We start from the raw sequence: 19,236 nt of genomic DNA, 5'->3' as shown, positions 1-19,236 counted from the left end.
AGGGGGGGTTTTATGCAAGCAGCTACCTTGGATTTTAAACAGTCCCATTAGCTTTAAACTCAACCTACAAAATTTGTCATTCTGTTTATTAATTGGAACGTTTGGTATGAAAATAAAAAGACATACTGTATTAGTTTTCTAGGGCTGCCACAATAAAGTACCACAAACTGGGTGACTTAAAAATTTATTCTCTCAGTTTTGGACCCCAGAAGTCCAAGATCAAGGTGTCCTCAGGGGTGGTTCCTTCTGAGAGTTCTGAAGGAGAATCTGTTCCATGCCTCTTTCCCAGCTTCTGTTGGTTCGCTGGCAATCTTGGTGTTCCTTCGCTTGTGAAAGCATCGCTCTGATCTCTGCCTCACATTCATGGATCCCAAGTTCCTAGAACAGGATAATCTCCTCCATATTCTCTTTTCGTTTTCTGGAACACCATTCTTCAGAGGTCAGGCCTACTGGGTTCTCTAATTTTCTTCTCTCTTCTATGGTCCAGGCCTCCGTCTTCTGTCTATCTCCTGGACAATTTCTTTCAACCTCCTTCCAATCTTCTTTTTACACTTTTTATTTTGACTCAGGGCCCTGGTGCATACAGACAAGAAGAGAGCAAAACACTTTCAGTACTAAAGCTGAATTCTTGCCAGTTGATGCTGGAAAAAAAACGAAAGGAAGCGAGGGAAAAAAACCCAGAAATGAAATGCTTCACTGTACAATAAGTACAATGTCAAAGCTGTTAGACAAAAGAAAAATAGACAAACAGAAGGATATTTCAGATGTTTCTAATTTGCTATAACAAATCAGTAAATTCCAGGAAGTTTAAAAGAATGTCCTTCCTTAAAGCATGTATATTAATTGCAAAGCTTTTACAAAGATCTCTTTAGTAAGAGAGAGCAGTTGAAGGACAGGGAGCTGGAAGCTGCAGACTCTGGTCCCAGCCCAGGGTGGCCACCAGGGAGTGACAAAGCCTGTTGCCTCTCTGGGTCCCCAACAACAGGCCACATAACTTCTAAAACTTGTCAGTCTGCCTGTTTAATTCCTCCCTATCAAGGGTTAAAGTTTGTCCTGGATGCTCAGTGATTGTTGAAAATCAGGCTCGCCCCTTGTCAGAAAGGAATGACAGCAGGTGATAGCTGAAGATGCTTCTTGATTAGTCAACAGCATTTACGGGGCATCTGCTCTGTGACAGGCCTGTGTGTTAGACCGTGGGCGAAAATCTACCGGTATTTGTATAGTGCATCATGGACATCTCATTTAATCTTCACTGTGACACTTTAGGTACTTTTATCCCATTTTACAGAAATGAGAAAACAGTAAACAGTGGTCCTGTGACTGGGCTGGGGTCACCGGTGTCATTCTTTCTCCCTCACCACTTTAAGAGCTGAATTTTAATCTTTTCTATTCTCCTTTTAGGAAAACTTTTTTACACTTCTTAAAGCATCTATAATTCCGAGTGCCTTTTCCTGAGAGATGGGCATAGACTTCTCTCTAGCCTAAAGTTTACCTGTTATTGCATCCAGGCTAGACCGTGATCTCATTTATGATGCTTGGTTAACTACCATTCTTCATGTTAATTTGAATGGCTAATCTTCTTGCTCCTCCTTATTTCATATCCCTGTTCAAGCTTAGTTTCCTCTGAGATATGTCTATTATTTTCTAAAATGAATCTAATTTCTAATATCTTTAGATAGATTTGCATTTTACCCACCTTACCAATGTTAGCATGTTTGAAATTTCTGTCATCCTTAACTTTTCTAACTTCTGCCTATTTTGTGGTTTGAACACTAATTAAGATGCTCAGCAGAGGCCCAGCCCCATGGCTGAGGGTTTAAGTTCGTGTGCTCCTCTTTGGCAGGCCAGGGTTTCACTGGTTCATGATCCTGGGCGTGGACCTAGCACAGATCATCAAGCCATGCTGGGGTGGTGTCCCACATAGCAGAGCTAGAAGGACCTATAACTAGAATATACAACTATGTACTGGGGGGCTTTGGAGGGAAGAAAAAAAAAGAGGAAGATTGGCAAAAGATGTTAGCTCAGGGCCAATCTTTAAAAAAAAAAAAAGATGCTCAGCAGAAGGAAACTGATTGTCTGCTAAACATAGCCTCATGGCTGAATCTCTTGACATCAGAAAATAGGGAAAAGCTAATACTAGGGTATGGGATGAACTGTCTGAGGAACGGTTTTGGAATGAGTCAAAAAGCTCAAGTAGCTATAATTAGGTAGTATTCATGCAGAGTTTTAAAAGTGGAGCTCTAAGATGCTCTAAGCTGGGTCTGTGTCACAATCATCCCTTGGGCATGTAATATACACCTGGCTACTGGCACTGAGTGGGGGGTGAGGCCCCTCCCTGGAGGAGTTCACAGCCTATTGTTTCTCATCTGTCAATTCTTCTTCTTGTCCTTTAGGGCATGAGTGGTCCAGGGAAGCAGGTGAGCAGGCCACACAACTAAAACTCAACAAGGCTGACCCCTCTGTGTGGTGTTTGAGAGTGTTGACTGTAAGGAGAGAACTTCCCCAGCAATTGCTTTTTCTGTTTGAAGTAGCATTTCCTAGTCTATTTAGAATTAAAGAAAGAATAAGGAATTATCTAGGCCAGCGGCTCTCAAAACATGGTCACTGGTGCAGCAGCATCATCACCTGGGATCCTGTTACAGATGCAAAATCTCAACCTCCACCCCAGAATTACAGATTCAGAAACTTTGAGGGAGGGGCCCTGCCATCTGGGTTTAACAAGCCAGAATCACATGAGGGTGGGTGACTTCTGTGCGTGATAATGTTCGAGGACCACTGCTCTAAGCAAAATCTCTCACAAATTCCCTTCTTGTCTTCCTTCTAAGGTGCCCTGTTAGCATCCTTTCATCTTCCATTCTGGAGGCCCTTCCCCTCCCGCTGTCCCAGGGCTTCCCATACAATGTGCTGGTTGCACACCAGGGTGCCAGGTCAGAAGGCAGGTGCTGGCTGAAGTCCAGTAGCCCCTGCTCACCTGGGTAAGCACAGCAAGGCTGTGTCTACCTCCAGGGGGCACCTTGCTCTAACTCCTCCACAGGATCAGGATCTACCTGGTCTCTACGATTTCACTACCAAGAACCATTTGTCCACTGAGAAGGTGAGCAGAAAATCCATCAGCCCATGGTGATCAGAAATAACGAGGCCGGGGCTCACGTGCTAAATGCATTCAGCTGTTCACCTTTTTAACAGGTACTCAATGACTATCTGGTAACACGCTCTGCCTGCAGGGAGATAAGAGACAGGTGGGCAGCCCACAGAGCTTAGAACCTACCTGATTAGAAGAAAGGGACGTGAAAGAGACAGTGAGAGAAAGATAAGTGTGACATGGAGACAGGTCCCCAAATAACAGGAAAGACCACAAGGAGATAAGAAGGGAGAGATCAAATCCCAGTGGTCTGGAGAGATTAAATGTGGCTTTTCAGAGCCAAGAAAGACAGCACCATCAACAATAATAATACCAGCAATAATCAAATTTTGTTTTTATCCAATTTATTTTGAGATAAAATTCACATACCTACCATTCTAACAATTTAATACATACACTTCAGTGGTTTTTAGTAGACTTATAAAGTTCGGCACCCATCACCACTGTCTAATTCAAAAATAATGTCAACACCCCCAAAAGAAGCCCCGTACCTGTTAGCAATCACCCCCATTCCTCCAGCCCCTGGCAACTAATCTTTCTGTCTCAATGGATTTGCCTATTCTGGACATTTCCTATAAATATAATCATAAAACATGTGGCCTTTAGTGTCTGGCTTCTTTCACTCAGCACCATGTTTTTGAGACTGCTTAATGGGTATGGGGTTTCCTTTTGGGGCGATGAAAATATTTTGGAACTAGACAGAGGTGATGGTTCCACAACATTGTGAATGTACTAAACATCACACTTTAAAATGGTTAATTATATGTTATGTGAATTTTGACTCAATTTTTTAAAAAGAAGTAAAAAAATATCGAAGTAGATATTCTTTGACTCAGCAGCTCTACTATAGGAATTTCTCCTCTGGGTACATGTGAACATGCAGGAAATGAGGTATTTACAGGATTGGTCACTGTAGCAATGTTTGAAAGATCAGACTATTAGAAACAACCTAGATGTCAATCAGTAGGGGACTGGTTAAATAAGGGATGGTACAACCATGAAACAGAACAGCCATCAAATCAAATAAAGAGGTTCTTTGTGTACCAGTAGGGGAAAATCTGCAAGGTGAAGTGTTAAGTAAAAACTGAAAAATGCAGAACAGAGTCATACTATGCTACCATTTGTGTAAGAAAAAGAAAAAAATATATATATAACACATGTTGCCTACCCTCTGGGGAGAGGAACTGGGGGCAGAGGGGTGGTGGGAGGATTTTCGCTGAATTCTGCTTTTATTATTTTCGAATCATGCTAATGATATATATATATATAACATTATTTGAGAAGGAAAAAATACCCTTCTAAACGAAAACCAGTTTGGGCACAAACGTATGAGAGGAGGAGAAGGCAGAAAGATGGGGTGGGTGAAGGGTTAGGTGCTGACGGACTCAGGTGGAGGGAGATTGTATATGGGGTCAGAAATCTGGATTTCTCCTGTAAACGACAGGCACTTGGGGAGGCTTGGTCTCTGTGGGGCTAGAAGGAGAAGGCTGGGACCAGCGAGAGGTGAGGTGGGCAGAGAAAGGAGGAGGGGTGCGCAGGAAAGTGAGGGATGTTCCGAGGGGCAGGGTGGGGGAGGGGGGTGTGGCGAGGAGGAAGGAAGTGCCGGGGCTGGAATGCACCTGGGTGGATGGTTTCGCCTTTGGCTGGGATGGGATCTGTGGATGGTAGGTCTGGGTGAAAGATGGTCATGCCAGCTTTGGAAATGTTAAGGGCTCATTTGTAGGGGAGAGCTCTGTGCTGGGCTTAGAGAGGAGGAAGCTTCCTGCAAAAGGAGGAGTGATGAATCCCGTCCTGGAGGGAGCACAAGGGAGGGGGCTGAGAAACATAACGAAATAAAAAATTTCATGTTATGTTTCACTCTTTTCCTGAGTGGCTTCTTAATCTTAGGAGATAATATTCTGTGTCTGTGCAAGTGTGAGGAGAAGAGAATTCATGTATAGATCCCTGAATGTATTGGTACAGCGTTTTCGGAGAGTGATTTATTTTATTTTAGTTTTTTTAAAGATTGGCATCTAACAACCATTGCCAAAATTTTTTTTCCTGCTTTTTCTCCCCAAATCCTGCCAGTACACAGTTGTATATTTTAGTTGTGTGTCTTTCTAGTTGTGGCATGTGGGATCCCACCTCACTGTGGCCTGATGAGTGGTGCCATGTCTGCACCCAGGATCCGAACCAGGGAAACCCTGAGCCACCAAAGTGGAACACGTGAACTTAACCATTAGGCCATGAGTGATTTTTTTTTTTTTGAGGAAGATTAGCCCTGAGCTAACTGCTGCCAATCCTCCTCTTTTTGCTGAGGAAGACTGGCCCTGAGCTAACATCCATGCCCATTTTCCTCTACCACAGCATGGCCTGCCAAGTGGTACCATGTCTATACCCGGGATCCAAACCAGTGAACCCAGGCTGCTGAAGCGGAACGTGTGCACTTAACTGCTGTGCCACCAGGCCGGCCCCTGGAGAGTGATTTAATGCCAGTCCATATTTAAATTGTAGATGTCTTTTAACTCCTGAATTCCTACAGAAACAGTCTCATATGTGTTCAAAGATATACACAAAGATATTTTCTCAAGTATTGTTTGTAATTGCAAAAATAGGAAACATTAATAGGGAAATGGTTAAAAAAATGAGAGTATATCCATACCATGGAATATTATGCAGCAGTTAAAAAGCATAGGGTAGCTTTATATGTGCTAATATTAAAAGATGATCATGATTTATTAAATGAAAAAGAGCAAATTATAGGAAAATATCTGATTTTCAATTATGGGGAAAATCTGTCCAAATTCAAACACAGAAATTCAGAAAAGATGCCACCAAATTTTTGCCAGTGGTTAACTCTGGGGAGGGTGAGGAGTGAGAAGGATGGAAATGCTTTGAAGGGATCATTAAAAACTTTGCTTTATAACGTTCTATGCTTTGATTTTGTTTTTCTTTTTAGTGAGGAAGATTCATCGTGAAGTAACACCTGTGCCAGTCTTCCTCTGTTTTGTATGTGGGTCACAGCCCCACACCACTGATAGTGGTGTAAGGCCACGCACCTGGGAAGCAAACCAAACCAAGTGCACCAAACTTAACCCCTAGGCCACGGGCTGGGCCCTTGATTTTTTTTAAATAGACACATTTTCCTTCTTTATTTTCAAAAACCAATAGGAAAAAACAGGGATGCCTGACCTTATGGAGTCGTTGTGGGCATGAAATAAGCAAATAAATGACAATGAGCGTCATAAAATGCTATGCGTTGGTATGTTATTTTTATTGCGTTGACCGTTCCTTGAGGGCTAGGCTGCTTCTTTCTCAGCTGTCACATGTGCACATACTTCATTCAGATATTCATTCCTTCAACGTTACGGTAGAATGTAAGTTTCGAGAAGTCAGGGACTCTGTCCGCACTGTTCTCCTCCAGCTCCTCAATGCCTGCAAAAGTGCCTGGCGCTCAATAAATGTTTGTTGAATTAAAAAGAAAAACTTACAAATAGATATGTACTAAAGTAGGTAGTAGACGCTCAATTGCAGGATGAGACTGCAAAGAACAGGTATCAATTGACAATTACTTAGTGCATCCTCAGCCTAGTTACAGCTCGAGGCTGTCGTCTGGGCTTTAGACCCTAAATCACTAAATTCGCAGGACGACTTGGAATAGCGATCCGGGCGAAGGTCGTCTACGCTCGAAGGCGGGGAATTGCTTACTTAAAGCGGCGAGGGAGATCGCTTAGCAACCAGACTGAGGAGGCGGGACACACTGCGCAACCGTACACGTAAGGCTGGCGGACGCAGGCGGGGCGTTTTGCGCACGCGCAGATGGCGGCCTCGGGGCGTTGAGGACCTGACGGTTGCTAAGGTGACAGGGATACAACATGGCGGCCGGATCCTAACGCTCTCCGTCGTGGGACCACCGCGGAGGTCCTCGTTCGGGCCCCTGCCTCAGAGGAGTGGAAGCCAGGGGGTCACCCTTCCTGCCCCTTTCTTCTCCGTCCACTGTCCGCAAGGGGTTGTCGCCGGCTTCCGCATCCAGGATGAAGAGTGAGTGGGGTGGGGAGGGGCGGGGACGCGAGGGCGAGTGGCGCGGGCCGGAGGGGCTGAGGGTCGGGGGGTGGCGGAGGGGCCAGGAGGGCCTTGAAGGCTGGGCCTCGTCGCCCTTCTGCGGCCACTAGGCGGGCCTGGGGAGGGGCCCCGTGTGGAGACCCCGAACCTTCCTGGGCTGTCGGAAGCCGGCGCCCCCCGGGCAGCTCGAGGGGCTCAGGGCTGCTGTGGGGGCAGCGGGGTCTCAAAGCGGCGACCCGAGTCCCGCTGAGGCACATTTTAGTGCCAGGTTGGGTTAGAGTTTTGGGAGCTGAGTGAGATTTTCTTTTTGCATTGGAATGAACCTGAGATTCTTTTCTTGAACGTTCGGCAGTAATGTGAGCGATTACAGTGGAGCTTCCTGCCTTTTAGTGACATCGGTTTAGTGAAAAATTGAGAGGAAAGCTGGGCTGTGTATTTTATTTTATTTTATTTTTGGATCAAACGGTATTTATCGGAACTATTTGTGTAGGAATTTTGAAACAACCTTGTAGTGAATGAGAGTATTGCTCAGAAATGGGAAATGAGGTAGTCACCCCAGAAAATGTAACGGGGAAAACATTTACCTGTGCTTGGATCTGTGGATTGTGGACAATCCAAGTGCAACCAACTAGAATGGGCTTTTTTTTTTTTGCATTACTGTTACAGATGTAATTGTCATTAGTGGTTGTGAGCCAGAGGTGCAGAAAAATACCTACCTCCTTTGCTGTGAAAAGATTAAATTATGTTAGGTGTAGTTATAATTTTAAATTTGCATTGTATCCTAATTGCCACTTGGTAATTGTAAGTGGCATAAATTGTGTACCAAAGATATTTAAAATAACTGATTCATCTCATTCACTCATTACAAGGCATTCTTATTTTCTTTTGTTGGATATTATTTACATGTCTATCTTTTAAATTAACGCACCCAAAGCTGTAGTTAGAATACAGGGTCTACAAAAGGCTTTACACTTTTACTTAGAATGTGGACTTATATACACATAGTTTTTACTATATGCTTTTTTTCCTTCCCAGCTATTTATTGTGAAAATTTTTGCATCTACAGAAAAGTTGCAAGAAGAGTTCATTGAATGTTTATAAACCCTTCACCTCGATGTATCATTATGCCTTTTGTTTGTGTGCTTGCTCGCTTGCGCTCTGGCATTTTCTCTCTCTCTAAATTATGTATTTATTTATTTTCCTTGAATCTTTTGAGAGGTAGTTGTAGACATCATGACATTTCACCACTAATAATTCAGCAATATCTACTAAGAACAAGGACATTCTCCTAAATAATCACAGTACAAATAGCATGTTGATACAATACTTTCATCCAACATGCAGTCTGTATTTCACACTTTCCCAGTTATCCCAATAATGTCCTTAGAAGTATTTTATTTTTTCCAGAATCTAGTCAAAAATCACAAGTTGCATTTTGTTGTCATATCTCTTTGGTCTCCTTTAATCTGGCACAGTGTTCTGCCTTTTGTGTCAACATTTTTCAAGAATCCAGACCACCTGTTTTGCAGAATGTCTCTCAATTTGGATTTGTCTGATTATTTCCTCAAGATGAGCTTTAACTTAAGTATTTTTTGTTAGGAGTACGTCAGAGGTGATGTTGTGTCCCGGTCAGTGCCTTCTGTCTAGAGTGCCGGGTGTCAGCATGTCTCAGTTTTGGTGAAGTTAGGTTTGATAGTTTGACGTTCCATTTATTCACCTTTGCCTCTTAGACCCTTCAAGCCCCTCCTCTAGAGGCAACTGCTCTTACCAGTTTCCTATGTTTCTCTGTATATGTATGTATATAGAAGCATGTATCTATACATTTTTTTTTAAAGATTGGCACCTGAGCTAACAACTGTAGCCAATCTTATCTTTTTTTTCCCCTACTTTTTCTCCCCAAATCCACCCAGTACATAGTTGTGTATTTTTTTTAGTTGTGGGTCCTTCTAGTTGTGGCATGTGGGATGCCACCTCAACATGGCCTGATGAGCAGTGCCATGTACATGCCCAGGATCCGAACTGGTGAAACCCTGGGCTGCTGAAGCGGAGCACACGAACTTAACCACTCGGCCACACAGCTGGCCCCTATACATTTTTCTATATGCATATATAAATGTGTATCTATCCCCCTTTTTAAACACTAATGTTAGCATTATATCTGTAAACATTTATAAACACTCACATTTTATTATTTATATCTTTTAAACATTTTTTAATATAGTAGGTATTATTTGATATGTTGTTCTTTTTTTTGTGCTGAGGAAGATTTGCCCTGAGGTAACATCTGTGCTAATCTCCCTCTATTTTGGATGTGGGTTACTGCCACAGCATGGCTGATGAGTGGTGTAGGTCCGCCTCTGGGATGTGAACCAGGGCCACTGAAGCAGAGTGTGCCAAACTTAACCACTAGGCCATGGGGCCAGCCCCCTTGATATGTGCTTTTACTTGGCTGTTTTCTTCGTTTTCAATTACTTGGGTTAGTTGTACATCTTCATCCTTCCTACGCCTTAAAATCCAGTCTGAGAACTGGTGTAACCTATTGTTCCCCAGGTCTAAGTCCTGATCATTAATTAAATACTTAACAAATATTTAACATGGAGAGAATATTCCCGAAGAGGCAGTCACAAAGACAGAGTTGTGAAAGTGGAATGAACAGGAGAAGTGAGTAATGGTGAAATTGAACTCACGGCTTGGTGTCAAAGAATGGGGCTGGAATGCTAGATTATCATGTTGGTCTTTATTTTAGGGTTTTCTAGGTGTATTTTCTAATTTGTTTTCTAGGCAGTGCCCAAGTGTTTAGGGATGTATCGATCATTCTGTGGATGATTCCTGACCTTCTCCTTTTCGTTTTGCATCATTTGCAGTAGTGGGGAGCAAGGAGTAACACAATGTAGTTGTTAAGAGCATGAGCTTTGGAGCTGTGCAGACATGGCAGCCTGTGGCAGGTTACTGACCTTTCTCTTCTTCTTCTTTTTTTTTTTTTTTTAAAGATTTTATTTGTTTCCTTTTTCTCCCCAAAGCCCCCCAGTACATAGTTGTATATTCTTCGTTGTGGGTCCTTCTAGTTGGCATGTGGGACGCTGCCTCAGCATGGCTTGATGAGCAGTGCCATGTCCGTGCCCAGGATTCGAACCGACGAAGCACTGGGCCACCTGGAGCGGAGCACGCGAACTTAACCACTCGGCCACGGGGCCAGCCCCCTTTCTCTTCTTATGCTGGTTTTCATCTGGTTCTCTATTGCTGTGTAACAAATCACTCCAACTTACTGGCTTAAAATAACAGCAATCATTATTCATATTATTCATATTCTGTGGATTGCCTGGACTCAACAAGGTGGGTCTCACTTGGAGTCTCTTGTGCAGTTGCAGTCAGGTGGTGGCTGGAGCTGGAATCATCTCAGAAGTTTCCTCACTCACAGATCTGGCAATTGATGCTGGCTGTCCACAGGGATCGTAACTTGGGCTACCAGCCAGAACACTACGCACGGTTTCCACGTGGCTTGGGCTTCCTCACAACGTGGCAGTTGGGTTCTGAGGGTGAACATCCAAAGAGCAGGAGGCGGAAGCAGTGTTACCTTCCCTGATCGAGCCTCAGAAGTGTCATGATATCACTTCCACATCCCTCACATTTGAGGAGAGAGAAGATAGATCCTACTCGTTGATAGAGGAATGGCAAAGACACGTAGTAAGATGGGCATTGGAATCGGATATCTAGAGGCTACCATCTTTACAAAATAAAATCTTCCACACTCATCTTTAAACAGACATATAATACCTGTTTTATAGGATTGTTTCAAAGATTAGATGAGATAATCTATGTCAAGCTCGAGCATAGTCTGGTACATGGTAAATTGTGAATGAGTTGTTATTTGCTATCCCAGTGAATGGAAGGCAGGGATGTGAAAGAGGAAAGAATGACAAACATCAGTTAGATCCTTACTTTGAAAAATTTTACCCTTATCTAATCTAGTGGAAGTACCAATTTTTTCGTGTCTGAACTTTTTAGTGGATTATTCAAAACATACCTATGAAAAAAGGAAAAAAAATACGTATTCTGAAGGCAGTCACTGTTTGCTGTTATATCACAGGGAGTGGTTTTTTAACTTATCTGTTGTAATTGTGCTGGAGTTTAAGCTTTCTGTCCCTCATAAATGTGAGTGTTTCTATAGAATCAAAGTTGCAAGTTATCTCAAATAATCTTGTTCCTTCTCTCCTTCCTAGTGTGCATATCACCTTCTGTTTTTATAAATAGGTGCATCAACTAGCAACTTTGTCTCTTTAAATAAAATAAAATTAAGTAATACTGGCTTTGTGATAAATTCAAACAGTGAAGGTTTTAAGTTAGCCTCAGGACTCTTCGCCTGCTTGGCAGAGTCCATCCTGGTTAACATTTTCTTAAATGTGCTTCCATAAATTTTCTGAGCATATTTTCTGTGTGTGTACGTGTGTGTGTGTGTGTATATATATATGCATGAATATGTATTTGTCCCTTAAATAGATACTCAGAACTAAATGGGGTTATATTAAATATGTTGTACTGTATGTAACATGCTAGGGTGATGCTTCACTGAAGATGTTTGAACATAGATTTTTGAGTAATTCTTCATGTTTATGAGTGGCATACATTCCTAGCAGTGGAGTTACTGGGTTAAAGGGTGCAATTAAAAATTTTTTGAGTTTATAAATTTGTGTACTTTTGTGTTTTCATTATGTTTTGGTAATTCAGGCCACAGTTTTCGTCATTACACTAAATAATTAATCAGGTCCAGCCCTCTTCATTGAAGGTTCCTGACCTTGTTTTAGTAATTTGATTTGAATTTCTTAATCTCTTGAACAGAGTGGAAATTAGAAGCTGAATCCTCTTCTTTCCAACTCTAGTCCTTGAGCCTTGTACTGGGTAATTAACCTCTCCCAATTCTTTTCATCCCTCCGCTGGCTCAGCCCCGTATTACCTGCCTTGATTAAGATCTTTAGAAGCAATGCTTGAATACAAATGTTTGGATTTGGGCATGAAAGTTTCCCTTTTCACAAAAAGTGAATTTGACTTCCACTTCCACAAGTTAAATAAAGCTTAAATTCCACTTAAACAAACAAGCCTTGGTTTAGTAAAAGTCAATAGAATCTTAATATGAACAGTTTCATTTATCTTCCTTTATCCACCTTTTTCATACAGCTGCATTGTTTTAACTCCTCTTTGTCCTTGATTCTGGGTGGGTTTTGTTTTTTGTGACTGTTTATTATTTCTATTCCCAATGATGTGGGGCAGGATTTTTATTTATTTATTTTTTGCTAGCACAGCTCTGTAGCCTTCATAGCTTTGTGTGCATTTTAATATTTCTCATCTATCCTTAAAGGCCTGTAAAAATATGCCAGATGCTGTTGGAGAGAATAGGAAGATGCTTTTCCTAGGTGTTTTTTCATAGGAGTGTTTTTCTTTTTCTCTCCTCTGCCTTTCATCCTTGTTTTATACCCAGCCCTTCTGTCTGTTGAAAGAGCCTTGGGGGAAACAAGTGACCCCTTATCCACCACAAACATCTCCAGGGCGTCAGGTTCCATTTATTGCTTGCTGGTCACGATGGTCTGGAGCCAGCCTGAAATGTTGACATACACTTGGAGTTTGTACTTAAACCACTTAAAGTGCACAGTTGACTGTTTTTTGTTTTTTTTTCAAAGCAAGTCAGCTTAATTTATCTGTGATAAAACACAAATTGGAATTCGTTGTATAACATTTCCCCTTCCTTCCTTCTTAAATCTGAACTCTTTAGTCAACAGCCTGACTTTCAGTACCTGGCCTTCTTCCTTCCCATGAGCTTTATGGCTGTCTCCCTTTAGGCCGATACTGTAGTGTTGAGATGGTTCATTTTAAGCTGATGTTTCTGTTGGCACTTAGCCAAAAGGTTCACCGATTTCATGAAGTTCTTGAGAATACCCATACCCACACACATTTAAAGTAATATATATTCATTGTGAACATTGAAAAACATGGAACAGTATAATGAAGAAAATTAAAATCACTGTTAATCCCACCAGACATGGATACTTTTAAAAATTTTACATATTTACATCCAGTCTTTTTTTATGCATGTATATGTATTTGTATGATTGTTACCATACTTTTTTCACTTAGCATTAAATTATGACTGAACACTTTCCTATATCATTAAATATTTATTATTTGAAAGCATCATTTTTAATGGGTACATAATATTTCAGCTTGTGGCTATTCCATAATTATTAGATTATTTTCTTGATATTGGATACTTAAGTTTTTTGCATTCTTGCTGTTCTGGTACTGTGATGAACATCTTTGTCTATAAATGTTGTTTGTATCTATTGGTATCTTTGGGATAGAAACCTGGAAATGTAATTGCTGAACCAAAGGATATGGACTCTTTTCTTTCTAATATCTTTTTTCCTACTTAAACAAGTAATTGATGTTTATTGTAGAATACTCATACTCTACAGAAATAATTAAGCAGAAAGTGAGAGTCTACCATCCCTGCCTTTCCAAGAAGTGCGTTATTGCTGGGGAGGATAGTGGATGTTTTCGGTGGTCCTGCCGCACACCACCACGCTGGTTTCCCCATTGGTTATGCTGTGGCACATGGCCACTGCCTCACCTTGTTCCTGTGTTGAATACACTTGTTGCAAACCTTTGCCAATTTGATAGATGGAACAATTTCTTATTTTAAAAAAAGCAACTCTTTTAACTTTGTATTCCTTTGAGTATTAGTAGTTTGCTTATTGGTCATTTTTATCCCTTGAGTGAATTGTCTTGTGTCCTTTTGTCCATTTCTTCTTTGAAAGATACTAGTATTTATGTGTAAGTTGTCTTTATAATTAAATATTTTAGCTGTTCTAATATGTGTAGCAAATATTTTCTCAGATTGTAGTTTACCTTTACATTTCTTTGGTGAAGTTTTTATGTAACACATTAAAACGTGTGGCTAGGCTCCCCTCTGGATCTTCCTTCTTTGTGAGTTCATTGAGCTTCTGCGTTAAAAGGCCGTCCTCGTCTCTTGGGTTGGTAAATATATGAATGCATTTTCTTTTCGTTGGACTTTTACAGTCAGCCTTTTACCAGTATTTACTCATATCTAAGAGTATTGTGGAGTAAGGCTCTAACTTGAATTTTTTAATGTGAAATCTCCCAATTTTAACAGTTTACTGAGGTATAACTTGCACTCAATGGCATTCACCTGTTTTAAGTGTACAGTTTGGTGAGTTTTGGCAGATATAGAAGGCAGTGTCTCCACTTCCACAGACTAGATGTAGAGCCCTTCTGTCACTCCCCAGAAGTTCCCTTGTGCCCCTTCGCAGTCGATCCCCCTTCCCCATTCCTGGCCGCAGGGATCGTTGATATGCTTTCTGTTGCTAAAATGTTGCCTTTTCTAGAATTTCATATAAATGAAATGTGGTAATGTATATATAAATGTATGTGGTTTTGAATCTGGCTTCTTTCGTTTAGCGTGATGTTTTTGAGGTTCATGCATGTAGTGGCACGTGTCACTAGTTTGGTCCTTTCTATTGCTAAGCGGTATTCCATTGTATGAATATACCACAATTTGTGTATCCATTCACCAGTTAGTGAACATGCGGGTTGTTTCCATTTTTTGACTGTTGGGAATAATGCTGCTGTGAACATTCACGTACAAGTCTTTGTGTGGGCATTATGTTTTCACTTCTCTAGGGTAGAGTCCTAGGAGTGGAATTGCCGGATTGTATGATAAGTGTCTATTTAACTTTATAAGAAACTTGCCAGCTGTTTTCTAAAGTGGCTATACCGTTTGTCATTCCCATTATCCATGTATGAGGGGTCCATTTACTTCACATCTTGATATTTTCAACACTTGATATTTTCAATCTTTTTAACTTTGCCTTCTAGTGGATGTGCTTTCACTTGAGTTTTAAGAGTCAGTTGTTCCCACTTTTTTTTGTTAAACGACTGTCTAATGTTGCAAAAGGCACCAGGTTGCAGCTCAGCCTAGCCATGGTCAAGGAGTGTTGAGTGACCAGATTGCCTGATGGACTGACTGTATCAGAAGGTTTGAAAGTTACCATATAAGGAGAGACCAAGCAGGACTCTGGTGGTTACTCTTGAGGATTGTGCTGCTCACAACCAGAGTTCATGCTTTCACTGTTCCTCATACCAAAGAATGTGTCTCTATATCATTGGCAGTGCAGTTCCAAATTCTGCTTTTCTCATGGACCTTGTCAGCTGAGCCAGTTATTTTGAAAAGGATCTGTTGCCAAGGTCAGAGCTCTTATAAGTGTGTTTATGTGACTTCATCTGTGTTCCCTTGGTGGCGTTCTGCTCATAGCAGACAGCAGGGGCAGTGTGGTCAGGAAATGACTTCTGGAGTTAGACTCTCTGGGTTTAAAGCCCTGCCCTACCACTTACTGATGTGACCTTGGGCAGGCTACTTAATCTCTCTGTGCCTTAGTTCCTCATTTGTAAGATAGGGCTAATGGGATACCAATTGCATGGGTTTGTTGAGATGATTAAGTGAAAAATGATGCCTGACGCCTAGTGCTCAGATCTCAGTGTTTAATAAGTTCCATTCGCCAATAAAAGGAACCAGAGCTCCTTGGAGAAATGGCTCATCTTAGGATTCAGACAGGAAATACACAAGATTTTGTAGTGCCAGAAAGAAAGTACTCAAAAAACAAACAAAACACTCATTGATGGGGACATGTCAAAAGGAGCCAACTGAAAGAGTTCCCAATGGTCAAAGCTGGAATAATTTGAGCCACAAAATAAAGTAGTATTGAATTATCCCCCAAAATAAAATAAATATCCATGAATCCATACTAATATGAATGATTGAATAAATAAATGGAGAGAATAGGCAAACTTCCCTCGTAGAAGAATTCCAAATTCTGCCCTCAAGGATGGGAACGTTATTCCCCTCTGTTTAAGTGTGGGCTATGCGTAGCGACTTCTTCCAAAGTGTGCAGTATGGACAGCGGGGGAGGAAAGAGTCACTTTTGTACTGGAGAAACCTGGCAAACACTACCTCAGCCTGGTGATCAAGGTCCATGTCAACAGTGACAAGTCATGTTAGTAGTATGTGTCCTTGAGATGATGTGATGAAAGGGCACTGTGGTCTTCTTCCTCAAAACCCATAACCTGAGTCTAATCATGAGGAAAACAGCAGACAAATTCTAGTAGAAGGACATCTTGCAAAATACCTGACCAGTACTCCTCAAAACTGTCAATGTTACCCAGACAAGGAAAGTCTGAGAAACTGTCACAGCCAAGAGGAGCCTAAGGAGATATGACGGCATGATGTTATATGGTGTCCTAGAAAAAGGATATTAAGTAAAAACTAAGGAAATCTGAACAAAGTGTGGACTTTAGTTAATAATAATGTACCAGTATTGGTTCATTAATTGTGACAAATATACAATACTATTTAAGATGTTAATAATAAGGGAGACTGGGTGTGGGGTATATGGGAATTCTCCATACTATCTTCACAGGTTTTCTGTAAATCTAAAACTATTCTAAAATTAAAAGTTTATTTAAAAAAATGGTGCCTGACATAGGGTAGGTGTCCAACAATGTTGGCTATGATCACCTAGCTTGGTTTTGTTTGTTTTGTAGGTTTACTGGGACCTGGTCATAGTTAAGGCTGAATTCACCTTGTGCATAGTTTCTTGGCATGTAATTAGGAAAAACATATTCTGAAAGATAGTTTGCTTGGAGGGATATGAAACTTTTAGAAGGTAATTAAGAAGCCTCCTTCTGGCCACTTTATCCTTCTTGTCCTTTTAATTCACTGTTGCATTTATATGGATGGTCTGACCTGGGAAAGGAGGTAACTTAAGGAGCAGGAGATCTCTCTTCATATGTTGGAAAAACCCAACATTTAAAGATGGAGATGAATAAAAAAGGGTTGGTTGCCAGTTAGTCAATAGTAATAATTTTGTGATTCAGTTGTCAGCGAAGATCCCCCTGCAGTATGTGTCCAGGGGGCTATAGGAATATTAGATTACAAGGCATGTGACTTGGTATTTCCTCTTTGAATCATTTGTTGAGTATGTACAGGGGACAAAAGAGAACAATTTGGGCAGATTGTAGACCTGCCTTTAAGGAACTTAATGGCATTATGGGGAGAGGGTGTAAAGTAGCGTGCGCAGTTCTGTAACAGAGGACACAGGTGCATTCACAAGGAGGAAAGACATCTGCTTTACGGCCTACCAGGTCGGTCCTGGGAGGTTAGAATCTAAAGCACCACGTACTTGATATGATACACCATGTACTCATTAATTTGTCCTTTAATATTATCTAAACGCAAATGTGGCTCTCCTTCCCTCCCTCCGTCTCTTTCATAAGAAAAGGACCTAAAATTAGGGGCATGGGGACATACTCTAAGTCCTCAAGGCGAGGGATTATGTTTTATTGATCTTTGTATCTACAGTTCATGGCACAGTACCTGGTGCATAGCTGTGCTAATAAATCTTTATTGACATCCACAATGATTTAGTCATACTACCAGGGATGTTTAATTAATTTAGGCTGAAGTGTAGCATAAATTGCATTGGGAGGGGTCCCAAGACCACCCCTAGGTTCCATGATTCAAGTGGAGGACTCACAGGACTCAGGATATAGTTGTACTCATGGCTATGGTTTCCTACAGTGAGAGGATACGGAGAAAAATCAGCAAAGGAAAAAGGAACATGGGGCAAAGTCTAGAGGAAACAAGGTACAAGCTTCCAAGAGTCCTCTCCCAGTAGGGTCACACATGACTCACTTCATTCCTCCAAATTCCTCCACAATTCCACAAATTGTGACAACACGTGTGAAATGTTTTCTATCAGGGAAGCTCATTAGAGACTCAGTGCCCAGGGCTTTTCTTGGGAGCTGATAATATAGGCACCCTCTGCCCAGCACGTACAAAAATTCCAGACTCCCAGAAGGAAAGCAGATTCACCATAAACCACATTGCTCGCACGAACAGTTTAGGCACAATGAGCCACTCTTATCATTTAAGGAAGATGGGAGCTCTCCTGAAATTCCGGTTCCCAGATGGCAGCCAAGGGCCAGCCTTGCCAGCAGACCTTTCTAAGGAGAGCCATTGTAGACTTGCCATGTGACCTCTTCTGTACAGTAATAGACTGTGTCTCCTTTTAGGGGAATTTCTGGGCGTTCCAGTGTAGCCCCTCCAACAGAAGGGAAAGATTTGGTGTTATGTTAGCAAGCAGCAGCTATTCCTTGACTAGTAAGAGTTAGGTTAGGTAGGTCAGGATGAGGTCTTCCAGAAGGCAGAAGGATGTATTGCTCAGTAAACATATCAGGCTGGTTGAATTTTCCCACAAAGCTTCAAGTTTGGAAGCTCCTAAAGAAATTTGTCAAAATTGTCTAAAAGGTTCCAAACTGGACAAATTATTGGTAAGTTGCTGGGCCTGTATTTTGGTCGGTTTGTTTGAAGAAGCTTCTCCGGAGATAGACGCAAGAATCTTTCTTGTCTCGTTCCAGGACTGAGTGGGTAGGTTCCCCGTTTTAGAGAGGCTCCGGGGTTTAACCTGTGGTTGTCAAACACGCTATGGCTTCCATTTTTGTCAGAAGGGATCTGACACCTCTATCCTGAAGACTCCATTGGGGCTGCCCCTGCCTTACTTTAGCCAGCTTCTCTTAAAGATTTTTTATTTTTTCCTTTTTCTCCCCAAAGCCCCCCGGTACGTAGTTGTATATTCTTCGTTGTGGGTCCTTCTAGTTGTGGCATGTGGGACGCTGCCTCAGCGTGGTTTGATGAGCAGTGCCATGTCCGCGCCCAGGATTCGAACCAACGAAACACTGGGCCGCCTGCAGCGGAGCATGCGAACTTAACCATTCGGCCACGGGGCCAGCCCCTAGCCAGCTTCTCTTAGAAGGCAAGTGGGAAGAACTGTAAAACTGGCAGAATAGTTTTGAAATCCTGCCTTGCTGGTTGCTAGATCAGTTCTTTTTCTTCTTAAAGACTTTTTTTTTTTTCAAAGGTTGGCACCTGGGCTAACAACTATTGCCAATCTTTTTTTTTTTTTCTGCTTTATCTCCCCAACCCCCCCCCC

At 41.7% G+C, this 19,236-nt stretch overlaps 1 protein-coding gene across 5 annotated transcripts in view; it reads left to right on the top strand.

Annotated features, from left to right (window-relative positions):
• The first annotated feature begins 6,976 nt into the window (after positions 1-6,976).
• MOK (MOK protein kinase) overlaps positions 6,977-19,236 on the top strand; it is a 64,989-nt gene continuing 52,729 nt past the window's right edge. For 4 of the 5 annotated variants that reach the window (XM_046646928.1, XM_046646929.1, XM_046646932.1 and 1 more), the window contains exon 1: positions 6,979-7,162. In XM_046646928.1, the coding sequence (XP_046502884.1) occupies positions 7,156-7,162 (7 nt within the window). In that variant the 5' untranslated portion in view covers positions 6,979-7,155. Of the gene's footprint in view, positions 7,163-19,236 lie in introns of all 5 variants that reach the window. The other variant, XM_046646930.1, reaches the window with a different exon arrangement.

The sequence above is a fragment of the Equus quagga genome, chromosome 20 (genome assembly GCF_021613505.1).
Source record: "Equus quagga isolate Etosha38 chromosome 20, UCLA_HA_Equagga_1.0, whole genome shotgun sequence".
NCBI classification, from domain to species: domain Eukaryota; kingdom Metazoa; phylum Chordata; class Mammalia; order Perissodactyla; family Equidae; genus Equus; species Equus quagga.
This window is presented reverse-complemented; position numbering and strand designations above follow the sequence as displayed.